A 27,124-nucleotide genomic window follows, 5' to 3' on the forward strand; every position below is an offset into this window, starting at 1 on the left:
CCGGCGTGTCCAGCCCCTCCACATCTTCCTCTTTACTGATCCACCTGCGACACACCTGCGACACATCTTGTGAAGGCCTTTTTCAGTCTTGTCTTGGAGCTGGTGCACTTGTACCATTCCTTTATAACCATCAAAACCACCCGCGACATGCTCAGGTATGTAAGCAAACATCACACCCAGTGTTAGGTTGAATACTTAATACCCAAGACTCTTCTACAAATTAAAGATATTGTCAGGCAACATCACCGTGACAAGGTAACTGAGGAAAGGAGGATAGAAGCACAAATCAGTGAATCTGTACGATGGTACGATATGGTTGCAGTTGGTAATCCCAACCAATATGGAAGAAAAGGAGGTGGCCGCGGGAGAGAATCAGTAATAGCTAGAATCCGTCTTGGATACAGTTATCCATGGAGATTTGGAATTGAAACAACAGTTGAGCAAAGGAGTTGCAGAATCTGTTGTGAGAGTGACGGACACCGCCTTGACCACTATCTACGAGACTGTAAACATCTGAGAGACATCCTAAATATGTGTAGAATAATAAACCCCACATTGTTTGAGTTTGGAAAACATTATTTGTCATATATTGATACTGTTCCTTAAAAGATTCCCCTCATTTGGCACCCGCAAGATAACGTATGATTTTAAGGGTTCACAAATGCTAATCTTCTTGTTTGAGAAGCTGCTCACTTGAGACAGTTAAGCAAATCCCTGCTGTGTCTGGGTACAAGGACAGGATGAACAAAACCATATCGGATTTTCGTCCTATTGGGGAGTGTTGTATATGCTGCTATGGCTGTATGTCCACTCAAGGGATAAGTGGCGCTGCCAAATAAGCTCGCCCCCTCGGGGCAAAATTTACAATTTAAATTTAGGTAGGAGTTTCCATAAATTTTTAGTTGTACCGTAGATGAGTGTTTTGTGAGGTTGAAGAAGAGAGCATGTTGCGTCCTGCAGGTCAGCGTTCAATTCCCTATTCTCCAAATCAACTCTAATTATCTCCTTTTATATTTTCCAGGGGCAATATTGCGATGGTGACACAGTATTCTCTCATGCCCAGCAGATTGTTGGTGCAGGCGGTGATGGTGGTGGTGGCAGCGACAGCCTTAGTCAGCGCCACCCACCATGGTCACCAGGGTCATCCTGTCATCCATGGACAACTTCAGGTTATCACTGGTTATTGATTATATGTAAACATGCTATGCAAAACCTCATGTAGACTATTATTTACAAAACATAGTTCAGCTACTTACTACATGTACTATATATGATGAAGACAGGTGTTTAATTAGCGTCGCTTCAGTAATGATATTCCTAGAAAACTCTGCCTTGAACAAAAGTTATAGTAACAGATGTTTATTATGATAATGTTCACGGGGTAAATAATTGTTGTTCATAGCATAAGATAATCATTATGAACTAAAATGTTCAATATATTCCAACTGTGTTTATTATATATGAGGTTGGCTTGTCCCGCAGGCGTGTCCCACCCAGGTGCAGTATGTGGTCAGCACGGAGACTGATATACAGGTCAGTAATATCCTCATGTATAATGCACAATGAACAAAATAAGTGAATATATCATTGCAGGTGTAGCGAGGTATATGGGCAGATACTGTCACTTCCAGGTAACCTCGAGGCTAAATTCTGCAGACTATTGTCTAGTCTTTCGTCACTTGGGAATTTGTTCTATCTTCTACTATCTTAGCTCTCTAATATCAGACTTTTCCGGTGGTGCTGCGGGAGGTCTGGGGAGGTTCCTGGACACATGTACAGTGTAGGAGTGTGATGGCTCCTACACTCCTACACTGTTGCTACACGCTCGGTGTGCTCACGCTTGGTGTCTTCTGTGTGTTTGAGGTGTAGAATGTTTATATTGGTTAATATTTTCTCAGCTTACCAAATATCTAAACTTCTGTAATGTTCAGATCTTCCACATGATCAATATATATCACTTATACACAACAACAAGCTATTGCTTAGCAACGAGAAAATCACTTAGAGCAACGTGAGGATTTGAACCAGTGAACTAAAGAATACCAGACAACAGACTCAGCCAATGACAGGACAAAGGTTATACAGGCTGGAAGTTTATTGGAGTCACCGATGGGAGTCTCGAAGCTCCAACAGGTGTCATAATAAGGTTTGACGTATAGCCTGCGCTATGGTGTGTGGACGCCTGCACTCTGGTGTGTAGACGCCTGCACTCTGGTGTGTGGACGTCTGCACTCTGGTGTGTGTGGACGCCTGCACTCTGGTGTGTTGACGCCTGCACTCTGGTGTGTGGACGCCTACACTCTGTGGGTGAACGCCTACACTCTGGTGTGTGGACACCTGCACTCTGGTGTGTTGACGCCTACACTCTGTGGGTGGACGCCTACACTCTAGTTTGTGGACGCCTACACTCTGGTGCGTAGGCTCCTACACTCTGGTGTGTTGGTTCCTACACTCTGGTGTGTGGACGCCTTCACTCTGGTGTGTGGTCTCCTACACTCTCGTGTGTGTGGACGCCTGCACTCTGGTGTGTGGGCTCCTACACTCTGGTGTGTGTGGACGCCTGCACTCTGGTGTGTGGACACCTACACTCTGGTTATCTTGAGGTTATCTTGAGATGATTTCGGGGCTTTAGTGTCCCCGCGGCCCGGTCCTCGACCAGGCCTCCACCCCCAGGAAGCAGCCCGTGACAGCTGACTAACTCCCAGGTACCTATTTACTGCTAGGTAACAGGGGCATTCAGGGTGAAAGAAACTTTGCCCATTTGTTTCTGCCTCGTGCGGGAATCGAACCCGCGCCACAGAATTACGAGTCCTGCGCGCTATCCACCAGGCTACGAGGCCCCAACGTTGGTGTGTGAACGCCTTCACTCTGGAGTGAGGACGCCGGCAGTCTGATATGTGGACGCCTGTACTCTGGAGTGTGGACGCCGGCAGTCTGATATGTGGACGCCTGTACTCTGGTGTGTGGACGCCTGTACTCTGGTGTGTGGACGCCTTCACTCTGGTGTGTGGACGTCTACACTCTGACATGTGGAGGCCTGCACTCTGGTGTGTGGAAGCCTGCATTCTGTTGTGTGTGGACGCCTGTACTCTGGTGTGTGGACGCCTACACTCTGCAGTGTGGACGCCTGCACTCTGGTGTGTGGACGCCTACACTCTGTGGGTGGACGCCTACACTCTGGAGTGTGCACGCCTGCACTCTGGTGTGTGGACGCCTACACTCTGTGGGTGGACGCCTACACTCTGGAGTGTGGACGCCTGCACTCTTGTGTGTGGACGCCTACACTCTGTGGGTGGACGCCTACAATCTGGAGTGTGGACGGCAACACTCTGGTGTGTGGACGCCAACACTCTGTGGGTGGACGCCAACACTCTGGTGTGTGGACACCTGCACTCTGGTGTGTGGACGTCTACACTCTGTGGGTGGACGCCTACACTCTGGTGTGTGGACGCCTGCACTCTGGTGTGTGGACGCCTACACTCTGGTGTGTGGATGCCTATTCTGGTGTGTGGACGCCTGCACTCTGATGTTGACGCCTTCACTCTGGTGTGTAGACGCCTGCACTCTGATGTGTGGTCGCCTGCACTCTGGTGTGTGGACGCCTACACTCTGGTGTGTGGACGCCTATTCTGGTGTGTGGACGCCTGCACTCTGATGTTGACGCCTTCACTCTGGTGTGTAGACGCCTGCACTCTGATGTGTGGTCGCCTGCACTCTGGTGTGTGGACGCATGCACTCTGTGTGTGGACGCCTTCACTCTGGTGTATGGATGCCTGCACTCTGGTGTGTGGACGCCTGTACTCTGGTGTGTGGACGCCTTCACTCTGGTGTGTGGACGTCTACACTCTGACATGTGGAGGCCTGCAATCTGGTGTGTGGAAGCCTGCACTCTGGTGTGTGTGGACGCCTGCACTCTGGTGTGTGGACGCCCACACTTCGGAGTGTGGACGCCTGCACTCTGGTGTGTGGACGCCTACACTCTGGTGTGTGGACGCCGACACTCCGGTGTAAGTACGCCTGCACTCTGATGTGTGGACGCCTGCACTCCGATATGTGGACGCCTACACTCGGGTGCGTGTACGCCTGCACTCTGGTGTGTTGACGCCTGCACTCTGGTGTGTAGACGCCTTCACTCTGGTGTGTGGACGCCTGCACTCTGGTGTATGGGCTCCTACACTCTGGTGTGTGTGGACGCCTGCACTCTGGTGTGTGGACGCCTGCACTCTGGTGTGTGGACGCCTGCACTCTGGTGTATGGGGTCCTACACTCTGGTGTGTGTGGACGCCTGCACTCTGGTGTGTGGGTTCCTACACTCTGGTGTGTGGGTTACCACACTCTGGTGTGTGGACGCCTGCACTCTGGTGTGTAGACGCCTGCACTCAGGTGTGCAGACGCCTGTACTCTGGTGTATTGACGCCTGCACTCTGGTGTGTAGACGCCAGCACTCTGGTGTGTAGACGCCTGCACTCTGGTGTGTAGACGCCTGCACTCTGGTGTGTAGACGCCTGCACTCTGGTGTGTGGACGCCTGCACTCAGGTGTGTGGACGCCTGCACTCTGGTGTGTGTGAACGCCTGCACTCTGGTGTGTGGACGCCTGCTCTCTGGTGTGTGGACGCATGCACTCTGTGTGTGGACGCCTTCACTCTGGTGTATGGATGCCTGCACTCTGGTGTGATGACGCCTGTACTCTGGTGTGTGGACGCCTTCACTCCGGTGTGTGGACGCCTGTACTCTGGTGTGTGGACACCTACACTCCGGAGTGTGGAGGCCTGCACTCTGGTGTGTGGACGCCTGCACTCTGGTGTGTGGACGCCTGCACGCTGGTGTGTGGACGCCTGCACTCTGGTGTGTGGACGCCTGCACTCTAGTGCGAGGGCGCCTGCACTCTGGTGTGGTGGCACCTACACTCTGGTGTGTGGACGCCTGCACTCTGGTGTGTGTGGACGCCTATACTCTGGTGTGTGCGCTCCTACATTCTGGTGAGTGGGCTCCTACACTCTGGTGTGTGGACGCCTGCACTCTGGTGTGTGGACTCCTACACTCTGGTGTGTAGGGTTCCTACACTCTGGTGTGTGGACGCCTGCACTCTGGTGAGTGGACGCCTACACTCTGGGGTATGGACTCCTGCACTTTGGTGTGTGGACGCCTACACTCTGGTGTGTGGACGCCTACAGTCTGGTGTGTGGATGCCTGCACTCTGGTGTGTGGACGCCTACACTCTGGGGTTTGGACTCCTGCACTTTAGTGTGTGGACGCCTACACTCAGGTGTGTGGGTTCCTACACTGCGGTGTGTGGACGCCCACACTCTGGTGTGTGGACGCCTACACTCTGGTGTGTGGACGCCTACAATCTAGTGTGTGGGCGCCTGCACTCTGGTGTGTGGACGCTTTCATTCTTGTGTGTGGACGCCTGCACTTTGGTGTGTGGACGCCTGCACTCTGATGTTGACGCTTTCACTCTGGTGTGTTAACGCCTACACTCTGTTGTGTGGACACCTGCACTCTGGTGTGTGAACGCCTGCACTTTTGTGTGTGGGCGCCTTCACTCTGGTGTATGGACGTCTGCACTCTGGTGTGTTGACGCCTGCACTTTGGTGTGTGGACGCCTTCACTCTGGTGTGTGGACGCCTGCATTTTGATATGTGGAGGCCTGCACTCTGGTATGTGAACGCCTGAACTCTGGTGCGTGTGGACGCCTGCACTCTGGTGTGTGGACGTCTACACTCTGATGTGTGGACGCCTGCACTCTGGTGAGTGGATGCCTGCACTCTGATATGTGGACGCCTACACTCTGGTGTGTGGACGCCTGTACTCTGGTGTGTGTGGACGCCTGCACTCTGGTGTGTGGACGCCTCTACTCTTGTGCGAGGACGCTTGCACTCTGGTGTGTGGACGGCTGCATTCTGGTGAGAGGATGCCTGCACTCTGGTGCGAGGGCGCCTGCACTCTGGTTTGTGGACGCCTGCACTCTGGTGTGCGGACGCCTGCACTCTGATATTGACGCCTTCACTCTGGTGTGTGGACGCCTGCACTCAGGTGTGTGGACGCCTCTACTCTGGTGCGAGAACGCCTGCACTCCGGTGTGTGGACGCCTGCACTCTGGTGTGTGGACGCCTGAACTCTGGTGTGTGGACGCCTGAACTCTGATTTGTGGACGCTTGCACTGTGGTGTGCGGACGCCTGCACTCTGATATTGACGCCTTCACTCTGGTGTGTGGACGCCTGCACTATGGTGTGTGGACGCCTTCACTCTGGTGTGTGGACTCCTACACTCTGGTGTGTAGACGCCTACACTCTGGTGTGTGGACGACCGCACTCTGGTGTGAGGACGCCTGCAATCTGGTGTGTGGACGACTTCACTCTGGTGTGTGGACGCCTGAACTTTGATGTGTGGACGCCTGCACTGTGCAGTGTGGTAGCCTTCACTCTGGTTTGTGGACGCCTACACTATGATATGTGGAGGCCTGAATTCTGGTGTGTGGACGCCTGCTCTCTGGTGTGTGTGGACGCCTGCACTCGTGTGTGTGGACGCCTACACTCTGGTGTGTGGACGCCTGCATTCTGATATGTGGGCGCCTACACTCTGGTTTGTGGACGCCTGCACTCTGGTGTGTGGACGCCTGCACTCTGGTGCGAGGACGCCTGCACTCTAGTGCGAGGACGCCTGCACTCTGGTTTGTGTGGACGCTTGCACTCTGGTGTGTGGATGCCTCTACTCTGGTGCGAGGACGCCTGCACTCTTGTGTGTGGACGCCTACACTCTGGTGTGTTGAAGACTACACTCTGATGTGTGGACGCCTGCACAGTGGTGTGTGGACTTCTGCACTCTGGTGTGTGGACGTCTGCACTCCAGTGTGTGTTGACGCCTGCACTCTGGTGTGTGGACGCCTACACTCTGATATGTGGACCCCTGCACTCTAATATGTGGACGCCTACACTCTGGTGTCTGGACGCCTTCACTCTGGTGTGTGGACACCTACACTTTGATATGTGGAGGCCTGCACTCTGGTGTGTGGAAGCCTGCACTCTAGTGTGTGGACGCCTACACTCTGGTGTGTGGACGCCTGCTCTCTGGTGTGTGGACGCCTGCACTCTGGTGTGTGGACGCCTACACTCTGTTGTGTGAACGCCTTCACTCTGGTGTGTGGACGCCTGCACTCTGATATGTGGATGCCTGCACTCTGGTGTTTGGACGCCTGCACTCTGGTGTGTGGACGCTTGCACTCTGGTTTGTGGATGCCTACGCCCTGGTGTGTTGACGACTACACTCTGATGTGTGGACGCCTGCACACTGGTGTGCGGACTTCTGCACTCTGGTGTGTGGACGTCTGCACTCCAGTGTGTGTTGACGCCTGCACTCTGGTGTGTGGACGCCTACACTCTGATATGTGGACCCCTGCACTCTAATATGTGGACGCCTACACTCTGGTGTGTGGACGCCTGCTCTCTGGTGTGTGTGGACGCCTGCACTCGTGTCTGTGGACGCCTACACTCTGGTGTGTGGACCCCTGCACTCTGATATGTGGACGCCTACATTCTGGTTTTTGGACGCTAGCACTCTGGTGTGTGGACGGCTACACTCTGATGTGTGGACGCCTGCACTCTGGTGTGTCGACGCCAGCACCCTGGTGTGTCGACGCCAGCACTCTGGTGCGAGGATGACTGCACTCTAGTGTGAGGACGCCTGCTCTCTAGTGCGAGGACGCCTGCACTCTGGTGTTTGGACGCCTGCACTCTGGTGCGAGGGCGCCTGCACTCTGGTGTGTTGGCTCCTACACCCTGGTGTGTGGACGCCTGCACTCTGGTGTGTGTGGACGCCTATACTCTTGTGTGTGCGCTCCTGCATTCTGGTGTGTGGGCTCCTACACTCTGGTGTGTGGACGCCTGCACTCTTGTGTGTGGACTCCTACACTCTGGAGTGCAGGGTTCCTACACTCTGGTGTGTGGACGCCTGCACTCTGGTGAGTGGACGCCTGCACTCTGGTGTGTGGGCTCCTACACTCTGGTGTGTGGACGCCAACACTCTGGTGTGTGGGTTCCTACACTCTGGTGTGTGGACACCTACACTCTGGTGTGTGGACGCCTGCACTCTGGTGCGTGGACGCCTACAGTCTGGTGTGTGGATGCCTGCACTCTGGTGTGTGGACGCCTACACTCTGGGGTTTGGACTCCTGCACTTTGGTGTTTGGACGAATACACTCTGGTGTGTGGGCTCCTACACTCTGGTGTGTGGACGCCAACACTCTGGTGTGTGGGTTCCTACACTGTGGTGTGTGGACGCCTACACTCTGGTGTGTGGACGCCTACACTGTGGTGTGTGGACGCCTACACTTTAGTGTGTGGGCGCCTGCACTCTGGTGTGTGGACGCCTTCATTCTTGTGTGTGGACGACTGTACTCTGGTGTGTGTGGATACATGCACTGTAATGTGTGGGGACGCCTACACTCTTGTGTGTGGACGCCTACACTCTCGTGTCTGGACGCCTTCACTCTGGTGTGTGGACGCCTACACTTTGATATGTGGAGGCCTGCACTCTGGTGTGTGGAAGCCTGCACTCTGGTGTGTGGACGCCTACACTCTGGTGTGTGGACGCCTGAACTCTGGTGTGTGTGGACGCCTGCACTCTGGTGTGTGGATGCCTCTACTCTGGTGCGAGGACGCCTGCACTCCGTTGTGTGGATGCCTGCACTCTGGTGCGAGGACGCTTGCACTCTAGTCCGAGGACGCCTGCACTCTTGTGTGTGGGCTCCTACCCTCTGGTGAGTTTGGACGCCTGCACTCTGGTGTGTGGGGCTCCTAAACTCTGGTGTGTGGACGCATGCACTCTGGTGTGTGTGGACGCCTGCACTCTGTTGTGTGGACGCCTGCACTCTGGTGCGAGGACGCTTGCACTCTGGTCCGAGGACGCCTGCACTCTTCTGTGTGGGCTCCTACACTCAGGTGTGTTTGGGCGCCTTCCCTCTGGTGTGTGGACGCTTTCCCTGTGGTGTGTGGACGCCTGCAGTCTGGTGTGTGTACGCTTTCACTCCGGTGTTTGGATACCTGTACTCTGGTGTGTGAACGCCTTCACTCTGGTGTGTGGTCTCCTGCACTCTGTTATGTGGACGCCTGCACTCTGGTGTGTCTGGACGCCTGCACTATAGTGTGTGGATGCCTGAACTCTGGTGTGTGGACGCCTGAACTCTGGTGTGTGGACGCCTGCACTCCGGTGTGTTGGTTCCTACACTCTGGTGTGTGTGTGGACGCCTGCACTCTGGTGTGTGGACGTCTGCACTCTGGTGTGGACGTCTGCACTCTGGTGTTTGGACGCTTTCACTCTGGCGTGTGGACGCCTGCAATCTGGTGTGTGTACGCTTTCACTCTGGTGTGTGGTCTCCTGCACTCTGTTATGTGGACGCTTGCACTCTGGTGTGTGTGAACGCCTGCACTCTGGTGTGTGGACGCCTTAACTCTGGTGTGTGGAACCCTTCACCCTGGTGTGTGGTCTTCTGCATTCTGTTATGTGGACGCCTGCACTCTGGTGTGTGTGGACGCTTGCTCTCTGGTCCGAAGACGCCTGCACTCTTGTGTGTGGGCTCCCACACTCTGGTGTGTTTGGACGCCTGCACTCTGGTGTGTGGACGCCTACACTCTGGTGTGTGGACGCCTACACTCTGGTGAGTGGATGCCTACACTCTGGTGAGTGGTCTCTTACACTCTGGTGAGTGGGTTCTTGCACTATGGTGTGTGGGTTCCTACAATCTGGTGTATGGGCTCCTACACTCTGGTGTGTAGGTTCCTACACTCTTGCACTCGCCTGCACTCTGGTGTGTGTGGACGCCTGCACTCTGGTGTGTGGACGCCTGCACTCTGGTGTGTGGACGCCTGCACTCTGGTGTGTGGACGCCTGCACTCTGGGGTGTGGACGCCCGCACTCTGGTATCTGGACGCTTACACTCTGATGAGTGGATTCCTACACTCTGGTGTGTGAGCTCCTACACTCTGGTGTGTGGACGCCTGCACTCTGGTGTGTGAACTCCTACACTCTGGTGTGTGTGGACGCCTACACTCTGGTGTGTTGGGTTCCTGCACTCTGGTGTATGGACGCCTACACTCTGGTGATTGGACGCCTGCACTCTGGTGTGTGGGCTCCTACACTCTGGTGTGTGGACTCCTACACTCTGGTGTGTGGGTTCCTACACTCTGGTGTGTGAACGCCTACACTCTGGTGTGTGGACGCCTGCACTCTGGTGTGTAGACGCCTACACTCTAGTGTGTGGGCACCTGCACTCTGGTGTGTGGACGCCTTTATTCTTGTGTGTTGACGCCTTCACTCTGGTGTATGGACGTCTGCACTCTGGTGTGTTGACGCCTGCACTTTGGTGTGTGGACGCCTTCACTCTGGGGTGTGGACCCTTGCACTTTGATATGTGGAGGCCTGCACTTTGGTGTGTGGAAGCCTGCACTCTGGTGCGTGTGGACGCCTGCACTCTGGTGTGTGGACGCCTACACTCTGGTGTGTGGACGCCTAAACTCTGGTGTGTGGTCGCCTGCACTCTGGTGTGTATGGACGCCTGCATTCAGGTGTGTGGACGCCTCTACTCTTGTGCGAGGACGCCTGCACTCTAGTGTGTGGACGCCTGCACTCTGGTGCGAGGACGCCGGCACTCTGATATTGACGCCTTCACTCTGGTGTGTGGACGCCTGCACTATGGTGTGTGGCGCCTTCAGTCTGGTGTGTGTACGCCTACACTCTGGTGTGTGGACGCCTACACTCTTGTGTGTGGACGCCTGCACTCTGGTGTGTGGACGCCTGCACTCTGGTGTGTGGACGACTTCACTCTGGTGTGTGGACGCCTGCACTTTGGTGTGTGGACGCCTGCACTCTGGTTTGTGGACGCCTACACTCTGAAATGTGGAGGCCTGAATTCTGGTGTGTGGACGCCTGCACTCGTGTGTGTGGACGCCTAAACTCTGGTGTGTGGACGCCTGCACTCTCGTGTGTGGACGCGTGCACTCTGATATGTTTACGCCTTTACTCTGGTATGTGGACGCCTGCACTATGGTGTGTGGCGCCTTCAGTCTGGTGTGTGTACGCCTACACTCTGGTGTGTGGACGCCTACACTCTGGTGTGTGGACGCCTGCACTCTGGTGTGTGGACGCCTGCACTCTGGTGTGTGGACGCCATTACTCTGGTGAGAGGACACCTGCACTCCGGTGTGTGGACGCCTGCACTCTGGTGTGTGGGCTCCTACACTTTGGTGTGAGTGGACGCCTGCACTCTGGTGAGTGTGGACGCCTACATTCTGGTATGTGGACGCCTGCACTCTGGTGTGTGGGCTCCTACACTCTGATGTGTGGACGCCTGCACTCTGATGTGTTCGCTCCTACACTCTGGTGTGTGGACGCCTGCACTCTGGTGTGTGGGCTCCTACACTCTGGTGTGTGGACGCCTGCACTCTGGTGTGTGGGCTCCTACACTCTGGTGTGTGGACGCCTGCACTCTGGAGTGTGGGCTCCTACGCTCTGGTGTGTGGACTCCTGCACTCTGATTTGTTGACGCCTTTACACTTACGTGAAGACGCCCTCACTCAGGTGTGTGGACGCCTGCACTCTGGTGTGTGGATGCTTGCACTCTGGTGTGTGGATGCCTGAACTCTGGTGTGTGGACGTCTTCACTCTGGTTTGTGGACGATTTCACTCTGGTGTGCGGACGCCTGCACTCTGATATTGACGCCTTCACTCTGGTGTGTACACGCCTAAACTCTGGTGTGTGGACGCCTAAACTCTGGTGTGTGGATGCCTGCACTCTGGTGTGTGAACGTCTGCACTCTGGTATGTGGACGCCTGCCCTCCGGTGTGTGTGGTCGCCTGCACTCTGGTGTGTGTGGACGCCTGCACTCTGGTGTGTGGACGCCTGCTCTCTGGTGTGTGTGGACGCCTGCACTCGTGTGTGTGGACGCCTGCACTCTGGTGTGTTTGGACGCGTGCACTGTGGTGTGTGTGGACGCCTGCACTCGTGTGTGTGGACGCCTACTCTCTGGTGTGTGGACGCCTGCCCTCTGGTGTGTGTGGACGCCTGCACTCTGGTGTGTTTGGACGCGTGCACTGTGGTGTGTGGACGCCTGCACTCTGGTGTGTGAACGCGTGCACTGTTGTGTGTGGACGCCTGCACTCTGGTGTGTGGACGCCTGCACTCTGGTGTGTGGGCGCTTACACTCTGATGAGTGGATTCCTACACTCTGGTGTGTGGGCTCCTACACTCTTCAGTGTGCACTCCGACACACTGGTGTGTGGACGCCTGCACTCTGGTGAGTGGACGCCTGCACTCTGGTGAGTGGACGCCTGCACTCTGGTGTGTGGGCTCCTAAATTCTAGTGTGTGGACGCCTGCACTTTGGTGTGTGGACGCCTGCTCTCTGGTGTGTGTACCCCTACACTCTGGTGTGTGGACGCCTGCACTCGTGTGTGTGGACGCCTACCCTTTTGTGTGTGGCCGCCTGCCCTCTGGTGTGTGTGAACGCCTGCACTCTGGTGTGTGTGGACGCCTGCACTCTGGTGTCTGGACGCCTGCACTCTGGTGTGTGGACGCCTGCACTCTGGTGTCTGGACGCTTACACTCTGATGAGTGGATTCCTACACTTTGGTGTGTGGGCTCCTACACTCTGGCGTGTGCGATCCTACATACTGGTGTGTGGACGCCTGCACTCTGGTGTGTGGACGCCTGCACTCTGGTGTGTGGGTTTCTACACTCTGGTGTGTGGACGCATGCACTTTGGTGTGTGGACGAATTCACTCTGGTGTGTGGGCTCCTACACTCTGGTGTGTGGACGCCTTCATTCTGGTGTTTGTACGCCTACACTCTGGTGTGTGGACGCCTACGGTCTGGTGTGTGGACGCATGCACTCTGGTGTGTGGACGTCTACACTCTGGTGTGTGGACGTCTACACTTTGGTGTGTGGACGCCTTTCACTCTGGTGTGTGGACGCCTACACTCTGGTGTCTGGACGCCTTTCATTTTGGTGTGTGGACGCCTACACTCTGGTGTGTGGACGCCTACACTCTGGTGTGTGGACGCCTTTCACTCGGGTGTGTGGATGCCTACACTCTGGTGTGTGGACGCCTACACTCTGGTGTGTGTGGACGCCTGCACTCTGGTGTGTGGACGTCTACACTCTGGTGTGTGGACGCCTACACTCTGATGTGTGAACGCCTTTACTCTGGTGTGTGGATGCCTACACTCTGGTGTGTGGGCTCCTACACTCTGGTGTGTGGACGCCTGCTCTCTGGTGTGTGGACGCCTTCACTTTGGTGTGTGCACGGCTACACTCTGGTGTGTGGACGCCTTGCTTCCGGTGTGTGGACGCCTACATTCTGGGGTGTGAACGCTTTCACTATGGTGTGTGGACGCCTGCACTCTGATTTGTGGACGCCTTTACTCTGATGTGAAGACGCCTGCACTCAGGTGTGTGGACGCCTGCACTCTGGTGTGTGGAGGCCTGAACTCTGGTGTGTGGACGCCTGCACTCTGGTGTGTGAACGCCTGCTCTCTGGTGTGTGGACGCCTTCACCTTGGTGTGTGGACGCCTTTACTCTGGTGTGTGGACGCCTTCACTCTGGTGTGTAGACGCCTGCACTCTGGTGTGTGGACGCCTGCACTATGGTGTGTGGACGCCTTCACTCTGGTGAGTGGACGCCTACACTCTGGTGTGTGTGGACGCCTGCACTCTGGTGTGTGGACGCCTACACTCTGGTATGTGGACGCCTGCACCCCGGTGTGTGGACGGCTGCACTCTGGTGTGTGGACGCCTACACTCTGGTGTGTGGACGCCTGCACTCCGGTGTGTGGACACCTGCACTCTGGTGTGTGGTCGCTTGCACTTTGGTGTGTGGGCTCCTACACTCTGGTGTCTGGAGGCCTGCACTCTGGTGTGTGGACACCTGCACTCTTGTGCGAGGGCGCCTGCACTCTGGTGTTGACGCCTTCACTCTGGTGTGTGGACGCCTTCACTCTGGTGTGTGGTCGCCTTCATTCTGATATTGACGCCTTCACTCTGGTGCGTGGACGCCTACAGTCTGATATGTGGAGGCCTGAACTCTGGTGTGTAGATGCCTGCACTCTGGTGTGTGTGGACGCCTGCACTCGTGTGTGTGGACGCCTACACTCTGGTGTGTGAACGCCTGCACTCTGGTGTGTGAACGCCTGCACTCTGGTGTGTGAACGCCTGCACTCTGGTGTGTGGACGCCTGCACTCTGGTGCGAGAACGCCTGCACTCTGGTGTGTGGGCAGTGTGGTAAATTGTCATCCTGGTGACCCGTCAACCTGGTGACCCGTCATCCTGGTGACCCGTCAACCTGGTGACCCGTCAACCTGGTGACCGGTCATCCTGGTGACCCGTCAACCTGGTGACCGGTCATCCTGGTGACCCGTCATCCTGGTGACCCGTCAACCTGGTGACCCGTCAACCTGGTGACCCGTCATCCTGGTGACCGGTCATCCTGGTGACCCGTCAACCTGGTGACCCGTCAACCTGGTGACCCGTCATCCAGGTGACCCGTCAACCTGGTGACCCGTCAACCTGGTGACCCGTTATCCTGGTGACCCGTCAACCTGGTGACCCGTCATCCTGGTGACCCGTCAACCTGGTGACCCGTCATCCTGGTGACCCGTCATCCTGGTGATCCGTCAACCTGGTGACCCGTCAACCTGGTGACCCGTCAACCTGGTGACCCGTCAACCTGGTGACCCGTCATCCTGGTGACCCGTCATCCTGGTGACCCGTCAACCTGGTGACCCGTCATCCTGGTGACCCATCATCCTGGTGACCCATCATCCTGGTGACCCGTCAACCTGGTGACCCGTCAACCTGGTGACCCGTCATCCTGGTGACCCGTCATCCTGATGACCCGTCAACCTGGTGACCCGTCATCCTGGTGACCCGTCATCCTGGTGACCCGTCCACCTGGTGACCCGTCAACCTGGTGACCCGTCATCCTGGTGACCGGTCATCCTGGTGACCCGTCATCCTGGTGACCCGTCAACCTGGTGACCCGTCAACCTGGTGACCCGTCAACCTGGTGACCCGTCAACCTGGTGACCCGTCAACCTGGTGACCCGTCATCCTGGTGACCCGTCATCCTGGTGACCCATCAACCTGGTGACCCTTCAACCTGGTGACCCGTCAACCTGGTGACCCGTCAACCTGGTGACCCGTCATCGTGGTGACCCGTCATCCTGGTGACCCGTCAACCTGGTGACCCGTCAACCTGGTGACCCGTCATCCTGGTGACCCGTCATCGTGGTGATCCGTCAACCTGGTGACCCGTCAACCTGGTGACCCGTCAACCTGGTGACCCGTCAACCTGGTGACCCGTCAACCTGGTGACCCATCAACCTGGTGACCCGTCAACCTGGTGACCCGTCATCCTGGTGATCCGTCATCCTGGTGACCCGTCAACCTGGTGACCCGTCATCCTGGTGACCCGTCAACCTGGTGACCCGTCAACCTGGTGACCCGTCAACCTGGTGACCCGTCATCCTGGTGACCCGTCAACCTGGTGACCCGTCAACCTGGTGACCCGTCAACCTGGTGACCCGTCAACCTGGTGACCCGTCATCCTGGTGACCCGTCATCCTGGTGACCCGTCAACCTGGTGACCCGTCAACCTGGTGACCCGTCATCCTGGTGACCCGTCATCCTGGTGATCCGTCAACCTGGTGACCCGTCAACCTGGTGACCCGTCAACCTGGTGACCCGTCAACCTGGTGACCCGTCAACCTGGTGACCCATCAACCTGGTGACCCGTCAACCTGGTGACCCGTCAACCTGGTGACCCGTCATCCTGGTGACCTGTCAACCTGGTGACCCGTCAACCTGGTGACCCGTCATCCTGGTGACCCGTCAACCTGGTGACCCGTCATCCTAGTGACCCGTCATCCTGGTGACCCGTCATCCTGGTGACCCGTCCTCTATAACAGCATATATTATGCCACATCAAAACAAAATATATAACAACTATATTGTTTATAATACTAAGATTAAACGTTAGGTTTACTTTGATAAGGCAATATTTTTACTCTATTAGGCCTAAACACTGTTAGATTACGAAATTGGATTAGATGAACAACATTTATTATTTCCTTAGCAGTTGTATGCAACAAGTTTTTAGTCGGACATAATGGGGTCATTTCTGTGTGGAACAGTCAGCATTTTGTCCACAAGTCTTCCCCGCTGCCTCTACTGTCAGCGTCCTTAGGAGAGGAGCACAATACTAGTGAACCGCACAGTCGTTCACAGTGACTCTTACCACGATAATTTGTGTGGCGTAGTCATGCCTGAGGGCAGATAACATTAACACTGCTGATGATAACTTACCGTGTATAGCATGTCACTGTTCCGAGTTATTGGTCACATACAGACGACAACAGCAACAAGAACGGCGACTAAAACCCTGAACGTCACGTGGACAGTGTCGGCGACGGTGACATCAACGGCAACGGTGATAACAACAACACCGACGACAACAACGGCAACAGTGACAACCACAGCAACGGTGACAACAACGGCAACGGTGAAGCAGTTGCTGACGAGTACAGTTCTCCAGAAGCAAACCCTCACCCTGGTGAAGCCGCCCGTCGGACACGTAGGTGAGTCCCTCACTCTGGTGAAGCCGCCCGTCGGACACGTAGGTGAGTCCCTCAGCCTGGTGAAGCCGCCCGTCGGACACGTAGGTGAGTCCCTCACTCTGGTGAAGCCGCCCGTCAGACACGTAGGTGAGTCCCTCACCCTGGTGAAGCCGCCCGTCGGACACGTAGGTGAGTCCCTCACTCTGGTGAAGCCGCCCGTCGGACACGTAGGTGAGTCCCTCACCCTGGTGAAGCTGCCCGTCGGACACGTAGGTGAGTCCCTCACCCTGGTGAAGCTGCCCGTCGGACACGGAGGTGAGTCCCTCACCCTGGTGAAGCCGCCCGTCAGACACGGAGGTGAGTCCCTCACCCTGGTGAAGCCGCCCGTCAGACACGGAGGTGAGTCCCTCACCCTGGTGAAGCCGCCCGTCGGACACGTAGGTGAGTCCCTCACCCTGGTGAAGCCGCCCGTCGGACACGTAGGTGAGTCCCTCACCCTGGTGAAGCCGCCCGTCAGACACGGAGGTGAGTCCCTCACCCTGGTGAAGCCGCCCGTCAGACACGGAGGTGAGTCCCTCACCCTGGTGAAGCCGCCCGTCAGACACGGAGGTGAGTCCCTCACCCTGGTGAAGCCGCCCGTCAGACACGGAGGTGAGTCCCTCACCCTGGTGAAGCCGCCCGTCAGACACGGAGGTGAGTCCCTCACCCTGGTGAAGCCGCCCGTCGGACACGTAGGCGAGTCCCTCACCCTGGTGAAGCCGCCCATCGGACACGTAGGTGAGTCCCTCACCCTGGTGAAGCTGCCCGTCGGACACGTAGGTGAGTCCCTCACCCAGGTGAAGCCGCCCGTCAGACACGTAGGTGAGTCCCTCACCCAGGTGAAGCCGCCCGTCAGACACGAAGGTGAGTCCCTCACCCTGGTGAAGCCGCCCGTCGGACACGTAGGTGAGTCCCTCACCCTGGTGAAGCCGCCCGTCGGACACGTAGGTGAGTCCCTCACCCTGGTGAAGCCGCCCGTCAGACACGGAGGTGAGTCCCTCACCCTGGTGAAGCCGCCCGTCGGACACGTAGGTGAGTCCCTCACCCTGGTGAAGCCGCCCGTCAGACACGGAGGCGAGTCCCTCACCCTGGTGAAGCCGCCCGTCGGACACGGAGGTGAGTCCCTCACCCTGGTGAAGCCGCCCGTCGGACACGTAGGTGAGTCCCTCACCCTGGTGAAGCCGCTCGTCGGACACGTAGGTGAGCCCCTCACCCTGGTGAAGCCGCCCGTCAGACACGGAGGTGAGTCCCTCACCCTGGTGAAGCCGCCCGTCAGACACGGAGGTGAGTCCCTTACCCTGCTGAAGCCGCCCGTCAGACACGGAGGCGAGTCCCTCACCCTGGTGAAGCCGCCCGTCAGACACGGAGGTGAGTCCCTCACCCTGGTGAAGCCGCCCGTCGGACACGGAGGTGAGTCCCTCACCCTGGTGAAGCCGCCCGTCGGACACGTAGGTGAGTCCCTCACCCTGGTGAAGCCGCCCGTCAGACACGGAGGCGAGTCCCTCACCCTGGTGAAGCCGCCCATCAGACACGGAGGTGAGTCCCTCACCCTGGTGAAGCCGCCCATCAGACACGGAGGTGAGTCCCTCACCCTGGTGAAGCCGCCCGTCAGACAAGGAGGTGAGTCCCTCACCCTGGTGAAGCCGCCCGTCAGACACGGAGGTGAGTCCCTCACCCTGGTGAAGCCGCCCGTCAGACACGGAGGTGAGTCCCTCACCCTGGTGGAGCCGCCCGTCAGACACGGAGGTGAGTCCCTCACCCAGGTGAAGCCGCCCGTCAGACACGGAGGTGAGTCCCTCACCCTGGTGAAGCCGCCCGTCAGACACGGAGGTGAGTCCCTCACCCTGGTGAAGCCGCCCGTCAGACACGGAGGTGAGTCTCGCCCAGTCCTAGCCATTGGCGCCTCCATAATACCAGAACTCATAACATCATGTTACTGGTGACACTGTACGTGGTCCCACACCAGTGACACTGTACGTGGTCCCTCACCAGTGACACTGTACGTGGTCCCACACCAGTGACACTGTACGTGGTCCCTCACCAGTGACACTGTACGTGGTCCCTCACCAGTGACACTGTACGTGGTCCCTCACCAGTGACACTGTATGTGGTCCCTCACCAGTGACACTGTATGTGGTCCCACACCAGTGACACTGTACGTGGTCCGTCACCAGTGACACTGTACGTGGTCCCACCCAGGATACTTTTCTCAGCTTCGTGGATGGTGACTTGGTACATGGTTTTACGGCCCTCTCGGGACGCAACGGGGTTCTTACTCTGATGTTGTTTGAGGAAGTTATATCCGACCCCAAGCCAGTAGTGGCTTTCAAGGGATGTGATCCGTGACGCAAGAAACTCAAAGGGGGAAGGGAAAGAAAGTTAAGAACTTCATATAATATAATGTCCGCCACCAATAAATAATATATAAAAAGGTTACACAGGGGGAGGGGTATTAACACTATACAAGGGGATTATCCACAATCGTTGTCTTCTGCTGAAGACTCTGGTGCCAAAACTCTCTGTGCTGAGTTCTCGGTGCTTCTTCGTGGCCTCACAACGAATTCTTCTGAGAAGTTGAGCCTACCCTGGCCACAGGTCAGCCAAAACACCGGTCCACTGGGGGCACCGCCGTGGAGGCCGTCAACCACAAATTCAGCCGGTCTGCTGGCAGGTTCCGGACCCGCAACGCTGGTCAGGCCACGCCACGAACGATATTAGGGGAACGCCCTAGACAGGAGCTTCGTGTGACACCACAAATCACTCTCCTGTCCTCAATACCCCAGTGGATGTTCGTCTCCAACAGTCGGTCCCGGGTAATCCTTCTACTGCCACTCCACTGGCAGGGTAACACACCACAGTGTTCTTCCGGGGGACGACTTCACAACTGCTGCAGCAAAGTACAAGGTATGGAGACGGCTGCCTCGGGTAGACTGACTCAACTTCCATCACAGCAGTCCCAGGTCGACTCTGTAAGCAGACACGTCATCAATAACTGGGACACACTAAGGCAACTCACTTACAGGCTCAGACACAAACGCCCACCTATCCACTCCATAGATGGCGCTGGTGTCTGAGCACCACCTCACCAGAGGTCAGCAGCGGCTGTGTTGAGCGCTGAACCGGACTAGAAACTGGCCCTCGAGGCCCATACATCCCGTCCTCGCCAGGTGTCGTCGTCCGTTTGGAGGGGGTTTCGGGAGCTGACCCACAGATGGCGTGGTTGTCACTGCTCCGTGCTCGGACGCTGGATCCGGGTTCGTAACACCTCCCCACCAAAAGGAATTTGGTTTGGGGTTCTAGAAAAAGAAACACAAACCAAATTAGTACGGCGACACAACTCCAAATGGACACACATGCTTCATAAACTGGGACGGCGAGGCTGTCTCGTCCACAGAACTGTCCTACTGGGGAACTCTCACACAAAGGAAACTTGCAGATGTAAGGCAATGACCTGCCTGATGTACTTCTCCACACCTCCACCGAGATGTTAATCCAGAGCATAATCTCACACCTCTCAAGTAAGGATCGGTGTGGACACGATCTGGGGCGACTCGACACTTCCCTATGTCGTGGCACCGATGATGGCTGGACACAGACGGCATTTCTAGTACCGATCCGGCGGTCCTTCAGGGAGTCGGGCACCTGGAATACAGGGGACTGATAATTCAGAGTGATAGCGACAGTGGGTAAGTCAATACTTACTGCATACGCCTCTACTAGGCTTACATCTAGTTTCAACAGGGCTGCTTGCACACAGAAGATGGCATTCGCTCTGCCCACGTCAGGTCGACCAACGTTCCGTATAACGCTGTATTGAGGCTCAGCAATCACGCGGGGGGTGTCAACCTGTCGGAAACAGTCACTCATATTATCATTTCTCGTACCTCCTGTATCACCCATCACCTTCCAGGTCCCTTCTTCGACTGCAACATTCATAGCGCACGTCTCTAATCCCTGGGATCTCTTCACGATGTTCACGGGAGCCATCATCCTTCGGGTCGTCCACTGATCCTTACTGAGAGCACATACGAGAATCAAAGATACCGCTAAGAAACATTTGGTTACCTGAGGGATAAGCTTCCTGAGCCTGTAATGTCCATAGCCGGCTACATCCATTAGCCTGGTTTGGACCAAAGAGGGCACTAGAAACTTTGCACATACCTCACATACCTCCGACGTCTGGGGAATCTCCGGCTGGTTCAGCATACATTGTACTTTGCCAGGCTGCAAGTACACAGGTGCCTTCACTCCAGACTCTTCGGTATCCGTGGGTGCTTGCACACAAGGCCTCGCTTCTTGCTCAGGTACTTCTGCCATTGTAACCTCATGTTTCTTGTCGAGGGAAGAATTAGAAGTCTCTGCTAGAATATCGTCGATCTGCGGGTGAGAGGAAGGATTAAACACACTCCAATCCGGGTCTGTCTTTACCTGGATATTACCATTGCCTGTTGTCACCTCCGACCTTGCTGTTTCGGCTGACTCGTCCACGACCTTGGGAAGATTGATGCTCCAATCTGTCACCAAGTCGTTGGCTAGTACCACGTCAATCCCAGCCACAGGGAGGGTATCGACTACTGCCAACGCACATGTGCCGCTGAAATAAGGAGAGTCGAGATGTACTGGCACTAAGGGGGCGATATACTGCGTCCTAGGAAACCCAACCAGGACAACCTGTTGTCTCCCGTCCACACTTACTCCCTCGGGTAACGAGCTCTTCACGATCAGGGACTGGGCCACTCCACTATCTCTGAGCACTACAACTGATCTACCAGTATGATCACTCGATACATACCCGCCTGAAGTGTGAGGGGAAAACAATCTGGGTTCTTCCTGCGTCGTCGTCGACTGGCTTCCTGCTGGTGGTATTACACAGCTCATCATCATCACCTCCCTACGTGTGCTGCCACCTCTTCTGCCTCGGCACCTAGCAGCTACATGCCCTTTCTGCCCACAAGTCCAGCACACCATATTCCTCCTCGGGCTCCGGTGTTTCGGACTGCTAGGACTTGTTCTTCGAGGGCTACTTGGGGGCGTCTTCCTAGCACTTTGTGGGACGGGTCTTTCCTCTTCGTCATGAGGTCTGTCAAACCGGCGCTGGTAATTCCTTGGGACGTACTTAGCAGACGGCCTATGAATCAGGATGTACTCCTCAGCCATGGTGGCTGCCGCACTCAAGGTCCCTACCTGCTGCTCTTCCAAGTACGTTTTTAGGTCTCCAGACAAACAATCCTTGAAGTCCTCTAGCAGTATCAGCTGCTCGAGGTCTTCCTTGGTCTCCACCTTCCGAGAGGCACACCATTCCTGAAAAAGTCGCTCCTTGATGGTGGCGAATTCGGTGAAAGTGTGCTCTGAGGTCTTTTTCAGGTTTCGGAACTTCTGCCTGTATGCCTCAGGTACCAATTGGTACGCCATGAGCACAACCTTCTTCACCTTGTCGTAATCGCCGCAGTCGTCAAGGGATAACATAGAGTAGGCGATTTGGGCCTTCCCAGTCAAGATTGACTGTATCATGATGGCCCAATTCTCCCTTGGCCACTCCAAAGAGGCAGCGACTTTCTCGAAGGCTGCAAAGAACTTTGAAACTTCCCTCTCATTGAATTTGGGGACCATTTTGATGTTCCTTACCGGATCGAAACCGCTGGTGTCCGTTGTTGGCCTCCGACCACCGCCTAATCGCAATACTTCTAGTTCATGTTGTCTCTGTCTTTCTTTTTCTTCTCTCTCTCGCTGTTTCTCTTCTCTTTCTCGTTCTTCTCTTTCTCTTTCTCGTTCTTCTCTCTCTCGTTTCTCTTCTCTTTCTCGTTCTTCTCTTTCTCTTTCTCGTTCTTCTCTCTCTCTTTCTCGTTCTAATTCTAAACGCCTCATCGCCAATTCTTTATCTTGTCTTTCTCTTTCCATTTCTAATTTCTTCCACTATTTCTCGATTAATTTCCAAGGCACGCATTTTGACAGTTAGCAAGCTTATATTCAGCTCACCTGCATCACTGTCAATGTCACTGCCTTTATCTTCCTTTTCCATGGAAGCTATTTCCTCACCTTCCTTCGTACTAGGAGTCTCGCCTTCCCGTTTCTCTTCTGCCTTCAAGTGCCGGTGAACCTTGGACAATATTTCCACACGAGAATCACTGGCACGGATCTTGATCTCCAGGTAGGCGCTCACTAGTACAAGCTCTGGTTTGCTCAGATATTTTAATCTGGCAAGACAGTCCTCTCTGTTCAGAAAAGCCTGAACATCGTCCAGATCATCGATGGTAGCTTTTTCTGCCATTGTCACAGATGGAACACTCAACTAGCACTTAACACGCACTGAGCACTGTTCTACGACAATATTGCACGTTATCGCACCAAACACTGCACTTGCCAATATTGCACGTAATTACTACGGGCACCGCACTACCCAATATTGCACTGAATCACAGCGAACCCTTCGCTCTACAGTATTGCACTGAATCACTGAGCACCGCACTACTCAATATTGCACTTAGTCACTCTTGAGCACCGCACAGGACGTATAATGTCACAATCGTCACACAGGGGGAATTATATACAGGGATTACGCCACTTCACCACCCCTGTCAAACATACTTAACAAGGGAACGGATCCCGCTGGGGATGCCAATTATGTTACGGCCCTCTCGGCACGCAACGGGGTTCTTACTCTGATGTTGTTAGAGGAAGTTATATCCGACCCCAAGCCAGTAGTGGCTTTCAAGGGATGTGATCCGTGACGCAAGAAACTCAAAGGGGGAAGGGAAAGAAAGTTAAGAACTTCATATAATATAATGTCCGCCACCAATAAATAATATATAAAAAGGTTACACAGGGGGAGGGGAATTAACACTATACAAGGGGATTATCCACAATCATTGTCTTCTGCTGAAGACTCTGGTGCCAAAACTCTCGGTGCTGAGTTCTCGGTGCTTCTTCGTGGCCTCACAACGAATTCTTCTGAGAAGTTGAGCCTACCCTGGCCACAGGTCAGCCAAAACACAGGTCCACTGGGGGCACCGCCGTGGAGGCCGTCAACCACAAATCCAGCCGGTCTGCTGGCAGGTTCCGGGCCCGCAACGCTGGTCAGGCCACGCCACGAACGATATAAGGGGAACGCCCTAGACAGGAGCTTCGTGTGACACCACAAATCACTCTCCTGTCCTCAATACCCCAGTGGATGTTCGTCTCCAACAGTCGGTCCCGGGTAATCCTTCTACGGCCACTCCACTGGCAGGGTAACACACCACAGTGTTCTTCCGGGGGACGACTTCACAACTGCTGCAGCAAAGTACAAGGTATGGAGACGGCTGCCTCGGGTAGACTGACTCAACTTCCATCACAGCAGTCCCAGGTCGACTCTGTAAGCAGACACGTCATCAATAACTGGGACACACTAAGGCACCTCACTTACAGGCTCAGACACAAACGCCCACCTATCCACTCCATAGATGGCGCTGGTGTCTGAGCACCACCTCACCAGAGGTCAGCAGCGGCTGTGTTGAGCGCTGAACCGGACTAGAAACTGGCCCTCGAGGCCCATACATCCCGTCCTCGCCAGGTGTCGTCGTCCGTTTGGAGGGGGTTTCGGGAGCTGACCCACAGATGGCGTGGTTGTCACTGCTCCGTGCTCGGACGCTGGATCCGGGTTCGTAACACATGGTAACTATGATTGATATCTTATAGTCATTGATAGCACCTCTAGCACCTGATCTGTGATCTGGGAGTTATCTTGTGAACGCAGCTCTGGTGGTTATCTTACTGTGTTAATAATGCAGGGGCTCACACTGAGCGTCTCACAAAACTCACCATTCCCTCACAATGGTCAAATATTTGTTGTTTCCTTGTTACCGAATTTACTCAGTGATTTTTCCGTCTTGGTTTGATACGTCCATAATGTGTATATGTGCGTTTGTGACCCACAGGGAGCAGCGGAGGATACATACACAGTGGCCACAGCTTCTGAAGGAGCACCCCGATGTCCCCTCCTGACCACAGCTGGTGAAGGAGCACCCCGATGTCCCCTCCTGACCACAACTGGTGAAGGAGCACCCTGGTGCCCCCTCCTGGCCTCAGCTGGCCTGCCCCGCCTGCAGAGTTTACCTTCACTACTTCTTGCTGGAAAATTTATATCATTTGGGATGAAAATTTTGGATGTTTTCTTAAAATTGCTAGGAATAGTTACCACTCATATATGATCAGTTGTCTACTCACTTTGTTACCAAAGGTATACTCACCATCACAGCAGTACTCATCATGTTGCCCGAAGTATAGTTAGCATAATACCAGTACTCACCATGTAACCCAGGTGTACCCAGCGTAACTGTTTTACACTCTGTGTGATGGAACGGAAAGCCTTGCCCTCGGCTAAGGTGATCTGAACACCTCAAGTAAGCTTCCTGTCATTGACAACTGTGAGCAGTTTGGACAGTTCTCCATAATTAAGCATTGAATAGCTTAAATACAGTACTTTGATCAATAATTCTCAAGAAACAAACCTAGCAGCGAAGGAAAAGTATCAAAACAATACCTTACTCTGTGACAATAGTTTAGAGTAATAAAGTAGCGTTATTTTCTAGGAAAAAGGTTGTTGATACTTGAACAATAATTAGCTGCAGTCAGACTATATTTGTCTGTCATCAGACAGACAATAGTTGGCTGTACTGGGAATATAGTTGGCTGTACTGGGACAATAGTTGGCTGTACTGGGACAATAGTTGGCTGTACTGGGACAATAGTTGGCTGTACTGGGACAATAGTTGGCTGTACTGGGACAATAGTTGGCTGTACTGGGACAATAGTTGGCTGTACTGGGACAATAGCTGTCAGTACTAGTACAACAGCTGCCTGTACTAATGCAATAGCTGAATGTACTAGTACAATAGCTGCCTGTACTAGGACAATAGCTGCATGCACTAGTACAACAGCTGCCTGTACTAGTACAGTAGCTGCCTGTACTAGTACAGTAGCTGCCTGTACTAGTACAATAGCTGCATGCACTAATACAATAGCTGCCTGTACTAGTACAATAGCTGCATGCACTAATACAATAGCTGCCTGTACTAGTACAATAGCTGCATGCACTAATACAATAGCTGCCTGTACTAGTACAATAGCTGCATGCACTAATACAATAGCTGCCTGTACTAGTACAATAGCTGCATGCACTAATACAATAGCTGCCTGTACTAGTACAATAGCTCCATGCACTAGTACAATAGCTGCCTGTACTAGGACAATAGCTGCATGCACTAATACAATAGCTGCCTGTACTAGTACAATAGCTGCATGCACTAATACAATAGCTGCCTGTACTAGTACAATAGCTCCATGCACTAGTACAATAGCTGCCTGTACTAGGACAATAGCTGCATGCACTAATACAATAGCTGCCTGTACTAGTACAATAGCTGCATGCACTAATACAATAGCTGCCTGTACTAGGACAATAGCTGCATGCACTAGTACAACAGCTGCCTGTACTAGTACAGTAGCTGCCTGTACTAGTACAATAGCTGCCTGTACTAGGACAATAGCTGCATGCACTAGTACAATAGCTGCCTGTACTAGTACAGTAGCAGCATGCACTAGTACAATAGCTACCAGTACTCGAACAATTTTTGACTGTACTAGGACAATAGTTGCCAATCTTGAACAAAAAGGAAATGCATCATGTACCATGTATACAGCAAGGACAATGGCTGACTACATGCTGAGCACACAGTTCAGTAGTTAACAGTTATATCTTATTAACTGTTAATTCTATACATGAAACACGTTATTTGCGAAGGTGAGAGAACAATGTATGAAGCAACACAGGTACCATTAACTTCTTAGGCTAGTCTGTAGACAACCATTAGCTTGTAAGGTAACACTCTGCAGACAGCCATTAACTTGTAAGGTAACAGTCTATAGACAACCATTAGCTTGTAAGGTAACAGTCTGTAGACAACCATTAGCTTGTAAGGTAACAGTCTGTAGACAACCATTAACTTGTAAGGTAACAGTCTGCAGACAACCATTAACTTGTAAGGTAACAGTCTGCAGACAACCATTAGCTTGTAAGGTAACAGTCTGTAGACAACCATTAGCTTGTTAGGTAACAGTCTGCAGACAACCATTAGCTTGTAAGGTAACAGTCTGCAGACAACCATTAGCTTGTAAGGTAACAGTCTGCAGACAACCATTAAGTGGTAAGGTAACAGTCTGCAGACAACCATTAACTTGTAAGGTAACAGTCTGCAGACGACCATTAACTTGTAAGGTAACAGTCTGCAGACGACCATTAACTTGTAAGGTAACAGTCTGCAGACAACCATTAACTTGTAAGGTAACAGTCTGCAGACAACCATTAACTTGTAAGGTAGCAGTCTGCAGACGACCATTAACTTGTAAGGTAACAGTCTGTAGACAACCATTAAGTGGTAAGGGAAAAAACTTGACGGTCTTCATAATACACAACAAATTTGCCTTAAAACTTGTTTAACTC

At 54.2% G+C, this 27,124-nt stretch overlaps 1 protein-coding gene across 2 annotated transcripts; it reads left to right on the forward strand.

The window, feature by feature from the left end:
- LOC123761591 (integumentary mucin C.1) lies at positions 1–27,112 on the forward strand. 2 transcript variants are annotated; one of them, XM_045747609.2, is made up of 5 exons: positions 1–155; positions 1,022–1,169; positions 1,483–1,533; positions 16,401–16,629; positions 24,561–27,112. In XM_045747609.2, the coding sequence occupies exons 1-5, from the start codon at positions 148–150 to the stop codon at positions 24,599–24,601; spliced, it is 477 nt and encodes a 158-aa protein (XP_045603565.1). In that variant the 5' UTR covers positions 1–147; the 3' UTR covers positions 24,602–27,112. The 2 variants fall into 2 exon arrangements, with proteins under 2 accessions (XP_045603565.1, XP_045603566.1); XM_045747610.2 differs by having other exon boundaries at positions 1,067–1,169.
- Positions 27,113–27,124: the final 12 nt, after the last annotated feature.

The sequence above is a fragment of the Procambarus clarkii genome, chromosome 24 (genome assembly GCF_040958095.1).
Source record: "Procambarus clarkii isolate CNS0578487 chromosome 24, FALCON_Pclarkii_2.0, whole genome shotgun sequence".
NCBI classification, from domain to species: Eukaryota; Metazoa; Arthropoda; class Malacostraca; order Decapoda; family Cambaridae; genus Procambarus; species Procambarus clarkii.